Below are 6,489 nucleotides of genomic sequence, written 5' to 3' on the forward strand. Positions count from 1 at the left end.
GTCAGTGAAAATACGCCTACCCTGGCTGCCCTTCCTTATCCAAGTACAACTACCTCATGTTCTCCACGTGTCTAGAATCTCAGCCGTCCATTCCTATGTGCAATCCAACGGCCAATCTTGATTTTCAACTAACACATCGGCCTGCCAAAGTCCAACACTCTAATGACAATGTATCTTCCCATTCTATTTAAACACACACATTTTGGCTCAACAAACTCAGGAAATTCAGCTTAAGCTAATACTCATAAGCTTTGCAATTTCCTAATTCCACCAATCAAATAAAGATAGAGCAATACAGTCATATATACATGCACCTATAGCCCAATACTATTCATCAAACATCACATATAGTTTTCTTTCCTAACCAATTAAGTATTTGTCCAAAACATTGAGAGTTTGTTACCCTTTACATAACAATGGAGTATGCCAATGGAAATTGTAATGGTCATAATAATGCTAGTCAAGAATTATGTATTAAGGGTAATGAACAACAAGACCCTTTGAATTGGAACATGGCAGCTGATGCACTCAAGGGTAGCCACCTTGATGAAGTCAAGAAAATGGTGGAGGAGTTTAGGAAGCCGGTGGTTCAGCTAGGGGGTGAGACGCTAACGATAGCTCAAGTGGCCGCGATAGCAGGCAGGTCGGGCACAGAGGTGATGGTGGAGCTGGCGGAGGCAGCCAGGGCGGGCGTCAAGGCCAGCAGTGATTGGGTCATTGAAGGCATGAAAAATGGGACTGATAGCTATGGTGTTACTACTGGTTTTGGTGCTACATCACATAGGAGGACCAAACAAGGTGCAGCTCTACAGAAGGAGCTAATAAGGTAAACACAAATTATTATCACTACATGTTACGTACGTACCTCATGTCACAATCTTGGTTACCTAGTCTAAAAGTTCTCGCAATAAGTTTTACGTTTACGTGACATAGTTACTATTTTGCGAATTAGAAGAGTTTTTTTCGTAAATTTTTATGTGTTTTTTTAATATTTTACATTGTTAATTATTGTGACTTATAATACTTGTTATGTACTTTTTAAATTAAAAAATTTATTTAAAATAATTTAAAGATTCTATATCCTAAATATTCACAGTGAAGATTAGATTGTTTGACTTTCGTACTGTGAATCGTGTCACATAAAATGAGACTGAGGGAGTACAGTATTTAGTTAGTGTTTGGAAGAGTGAAAACGATATATATTTTGAATATACATAATATTTTGAATTTGAATTTTATATATTCATTGACAGTGTAATGATATTTATATTATCGATTGTAGTTTAATATATGATAGTAGATTAGATCAGAGTTACATAACTTTTCATTACCTTATAAATGACTTAATTGAATATATGTTTTTCAATATTAATACATAAAACTTAAACTCTACACTTTTGGAGGTACGTCTCTATGTCCAGCTTGTCTTTTAAAAACTAGGTGGCAAGGCATGGAAAGAGATGGGGGGTAAAAGTCAAGAAAAAGAAAACAAAGATGCCTTTATATTTCATGGATTTTTCTTCCAAATTTTTTCACTCACATAAGTCGAATTATCAAGTTTATTAATAGAGTATTAATCTTCGTTGAAAATAATTATGCTTTTGCTTTCGTGCAATTCTTCACTTTTCCCACTTTTTTCTCAACCATGCTTTTGGGGGTTATGCCATTACTAACTGTTGAAACAATATATATATATATATATATATATATATATATTATTTTCTATGCTGGTGAGTAGAAATGGTGGAGTTGTTAATATTAAAAACATATATTATTGAATATATGTTATGGTGGAGTTGTTAATATTAAAAACATATATTATGATAGTAGATTAGATCAGAGTTACATAACTTTTCATTACCTTATAAATGACTTAATTGAATATATGTTTTTCAATATTAATACATAAAACTTAAACTCTACACTTTTGGAGGTACGTCTCTATGTCCAGCTTGTCTTTTAAAAACTAGGTGGCAAGGCATGGAAAGAGATGGGGGGTAAAAGTCAAGAAAAAGAAAACAAAGATGCCTTTATATTTCATGGATTTTTCTTCCAAATTTTTTCACTCACATAAGTCGAATTATCAAGTTTATTAATAGAGTATTAATCTTCGTTGAAAATAATTATGCTTTTGCTTTCGTGCAATTCTTCACTTTTCCCACTTTTTTCTCAACCATGCTTTTGGGGGTTATGCCATTACTAACTGTTGAAACAATATATATATATATATATATATATATATATATATATATTATTTTCTATGCTGGTGAGTAGAAATGGTGGAGTTGTTAATATTAAAAAAATGAAGTCTATATCACTAACATGAATCATGATAGGTTTGTTTGCAGATTTTGAAAAGTAGATCCAGACACGTTATGCAAGTAAAAGGAAGCCCTTTCTCAATCCTTATATATATATATTATTTTCTATGCTGGTGAGTAGAAATGGTGGAGTTGTTAATATTAAAAAAATGAAGTCTATATCACTAACATGAATCATGATAGGTTTGTTTGCAGATTTTGAAAAGTAGATCCAGACACGTTATGCAAGTAAAAGGAAGCCCTTTCTCAATCCTTAATTAAATTCAACTTAATTTAGCCCCCAACTAGGAGTGTTAATAGATATTTAAAAATCGATTAAATCGATCTAACTATACCGTACTGAATCGATTTTTAGTTTTTTTTTTAAAAAAAGAAAATCGTAGGTTTTTATATAAATCTACAACCGTACTGATAATTAGGGTAAGTTTTTTATTTTATGAAAATAAACCCAAAAAAATAACGAACCGTACCGAATAAATTTACATGTGAAAAATATATTTATATACTAAGTTTAAAAATAATAAAACATTAAATTTTTCCTTTAACCTTTGAAATTATAAAAATGATTACAAGCCAATAAGTAATTAAAGTCAAAATCCTAATTCCCAAACCTATTATGTTACTCCTACTGAAACTAAATTATTTCTAGCATATTCACTAACAAGACGCAAAGAATTCTAGCGATTATAAGTAGCAAACTACAATGTATGGAATATGTTTCCTTTTGTATGATTTAGATTTATCATTTTGAATATTTAATCTTCTATAGACTTTATTTTTGAGTCCCAACTTGGTTAATATCTTTCTACTCGTGTGATTTATTTTTTCTTTGTCTTTGTTTAGTTTTTTTTACGTTGTTGTAGAGTAGTTAATGGATCTATACTATGACCATCTTTCATGTTTTCTTAATTCATCACCATTTAAACAGTAAAACTGTCTAGAGAGTTTTGCTAAGTCCAATAAAAGTATGTATGTTATTTTATTTTACTTTTACTAGCGACTTTTACATGACATTTAAAAAAATACCGAAAATTAACCGAACCGTACCGATACCGATACCGAAGAGAAACTGACATGATTGAGACGGTTTCGAAAAGTTTAATTTTGGTTATACATAATAGAATAATCGAAAATTTGGTATGGTACAAATTTTATAAAATAACCGGCCTAACTGAACCATTGACAACCATACTCCCAACAAATCGAATTATTAATTAACCAGAAAAAGTGTTGACGTTGTAAACATCCCAAATGAATAGCCCATACGGACGTGATCACTCCATGAAAGCCTTTATACATTATGGTTCAAAGTTGCTTTTGCTTTTTCTTTTTTTGCCTAATAAATGATAGCTGCAGATTTAGGTCTAATTTTGTCTAAAAAGATGGCATTTAATAGATGGAACATCTGTCTATTTGATCCACAGATTTGTTAGGGTCCCAACCATTAAACCATAGTAACGTTATTTACAAGAGAGACTCTCTCAGACACAAGATGTTCCAACTCAACTTTTAATAATTTAAAGAAATAGCCTAAAATAACAAAGAAAAAGCCCCCAAAAATATACTCCATTATATTATGTAACAGGATTTGTTTGCTTTTTAAGGGAAAATTACGTTTTTGGCTCTGATTTTGATCGGTATTACTCTTTTAATGGTTTAAAATGGTCCAACACTAGCACTTTTACTAAAATTTGAGGGAAAATTTACCCGTATTTATTATTCTTAGTGCTTTAATACATTTCAAGTGCACATGGAAACTATTTATAGATTAGCTAGTACTTATTTTTTTCTAAATTATAAACTAAAAATCTTAACTTTAAGATAATTCATGAATTTTTGTCTAGAAAAAGTAAAATGAAAAACTAAAATTCATGACGCACCGATTAATTCCTAAATGACACCTCTTTAAAGTGGCTACGTGGTGTCATTTCTACAGCTTAATTTTGTACGTCAACTTAAAGCTGATTTGCTAAATGGAATGTCATCTGAACCAGGTTCTTGAATGCCGGAATTTTTGGCAATGGGACAGAGTCTTGCCACACGCTGCCACACTCCGCCACGAGGGCCGCCATGCTAGTGAGGATCAACACCCTACTTCAAGGCTACTCCGGCATAAGATTTGAGATCTTGGAAGCTATAACAAAATTGCTCAATAATAACATCACCCCATGTTTGCCTCTCCGTGGCACAATCACAGCATCTGGTGACTTGGTACCACTGTCCTACATTGCTGGGCTTTTAACGGGCCGGCCCAATTCCAAAGCAACTGGGGCTAATGGAGAATTATTGGATGCTGTCATGGCGTTTCAACTGGCCGGTATAGACACTGGATTCTTTGAGTTGCAGCCCAAAGAAGGCTTAGCTTTGGTTAATGGCACTGCTGTTGGTTCTGGTTTGGCTTCTATGGTTCTTTTTGAGGCTAACATTCTCGCTGTTCTTTCTGAAGTTTTATCAGCTATTTTTGCTGAAGTTATGCAAGGAAAGCCTGAGTTTACAGACCATTTGACACATAAATTGAAGCATCACCCTGGCCAAATAGAAGCTGCAGCTATAATGGAACATATTTTAGATGGAAGTTCCTATGTTAAGGAAGCTAAGAAAATCCATGAAATGGACCCTTTACAAAAGCCTAAGCAAGATCGTTACGCTCTACGTACATCTCCACAATGGTTAGGTCCTCAAATTGAGGTCATTAGATCAGCAACAAAAATGATTGAAAGAGAGATTAACTCAGTTAATGACAACCCTTTGATTGATGTTTCAAGAAACAAGGCATTGCATGGTGGAAATTTCCAAGGGACACCAATAGGCGTATCAATGGACAACACCAGGCTAGCACTTGCCTCAATTGGGAAACTTATGTTTGCACAATTTTCTGAACTTGTCAATGACTATTACAACAATGGATTACCTTCAAATTTGACCGGGGGGCGGAATCCTAGCTTGGATTATGGTTTCAAAGGTGCTGAAATTGCTATGGCATCTTACTGTTCTGAACTCCAATTTCTTGCAAATCCAGTGACTAACCATGTCCAAAGTGCTGAGCAACACAACCAAGATGTAAACTCTTTGGGCTTAATCTCCTCAAGAAAAACAGCTGAGGCGGTCGACATTTTGAAACTCATGTCTTCTACTTATCTAGTAGCACTTTGCCAAGCCATTGACTTGAGGCACTTGGAAGAAAATCTCAAGGCTTCAGTGAAAAGTGCAGTGAGTTTAGTGGCCAAGAAAGTGCTGATAACTGGTCAAAATGGAGGGCTTCACTATTCAAGATTCAGCGAGAAAGACTTGCTCACAGCGGTTGATAGAGAATATTGTTTTGCATATGCTGATGACCCCTGCAGTGCTAACTATCCACTAATGCAAAAGTTAAGACAAGTGTTAGTGGACCATGCCCTATTGAATAGTAATGAGGAGACGAATTCTAGCACTTCAATTTTCCATAAAATCAGTGCATTTGAGGAAGAATTGAAGATTGTTTTGCCTAAGGAAATTGAGAGTGCTAGATGTAACTTGGAGAATGGGAAGCCAGCAATTCCTAATAGGATTCAAGAATGCAGGTCATATCCATTGTACAAGTTTGTGAGGGAAGAATTAAGGACTAATTATTTGACAGGCGAGAAAGTCCAATCACCTGGAGAAGAATTTGACAAAGTATTCACTGCTATGAATGAAGGGAAGTTGGTAGATCCATTGCTTGATTGCTTGAAGAAATGGAATGGTGCTCCTCTTCCACTTTGCTAGAGAAAAAAGTGGGAAAAAAAAGATAAAGTTATTGGCTTCACAATGTAGGTACATTACTTTGTAAGTTTATTTTTCTAGTTTGAGAACTTTTAAGGGTTTGTAAGAAAAATTGTGACTCTTAAACTTATTGATGATATTTGATATTTGTATCTTGTTTTTAGCAACTGTATTTAAATTTTTGGGACTTAAAACTTATTGATAATATTTGTATCTTGTTTTTAGCAACTGTATTTAAACTTTTGTGACTACACAAAAAAGTTACTTCAAACTTGTGTACTCCCTCGTGAACCTTAGGTTGAAAGTAGTGATGAGTTAGAACACAGGTCAGGGTCCAATATCAATAGCCAACAACAGTTCATAATAACATAATGGAAGTAATAAAAGAAGTAGCTTAGAGATAAAATGCTCAGTTAATTCACAGTTT

General features: G+C 33.8%; 1 protein-coding gene across 1 annotated transcript; it reads left to right on the forward strand.

Moving 5' to 3' along the window:
* Window positions 1-207: 207 nt before the first annotated feature.
* Window positions 208-6,225, forward strand: LOC104092690 (phenylalanine ammonia-lyase 1). The gene is made up of 2 exons (XM_009598347.4): window positions 208-826; window positions 4,316-6,225. The coding sequence occupies exons 1-2, from the start codon at window positions 417-419 to the stop codon at window positions 6,063-6,065; spliced, it is 2,160 nt and encodes a 719-aa protein (XP_009596642.1). The 5' UTR covers window positions 208-416; the 3' UTR covers window positions 6,066-6,225.
* The last annotated feature ends 264 nt before the right edge of the window (window positions 6,226-6,489 follow it).

The sequence above is a fragment of the Nicotiana tomentosiformis genome, chromosome 5 (genome assembly GCF_000390325.3).
Source record: "Nicotiana tomentosiformis chromosome 5, ASM39032v3, whole genome shotgun sequence".
Taxonomy (NCBI): Eukaryota; Viridiplantae; Streptophyta; class Magnoliopsida; order Solanales; family Solanaceae; genus Nicotiana; species Nicotiana tomentosiformis.

Bases quoted from the DNA above. Each gene is read 5' to 3' on its own strand.
- LOC104092690 (XM_009598347.4), top strand. From the start codon at position 417: ATGGAGTATGCCAATGGAAATTGTAATGGTCATAATAATGCTAGTCAA. The intron at 827-4,315 runs GTAAACACAAAT...CATCTGAACCAG, and splicing joins CTACAGAAGGAGCTAATAAG to GTTCTTGAATGCCGGAATTT.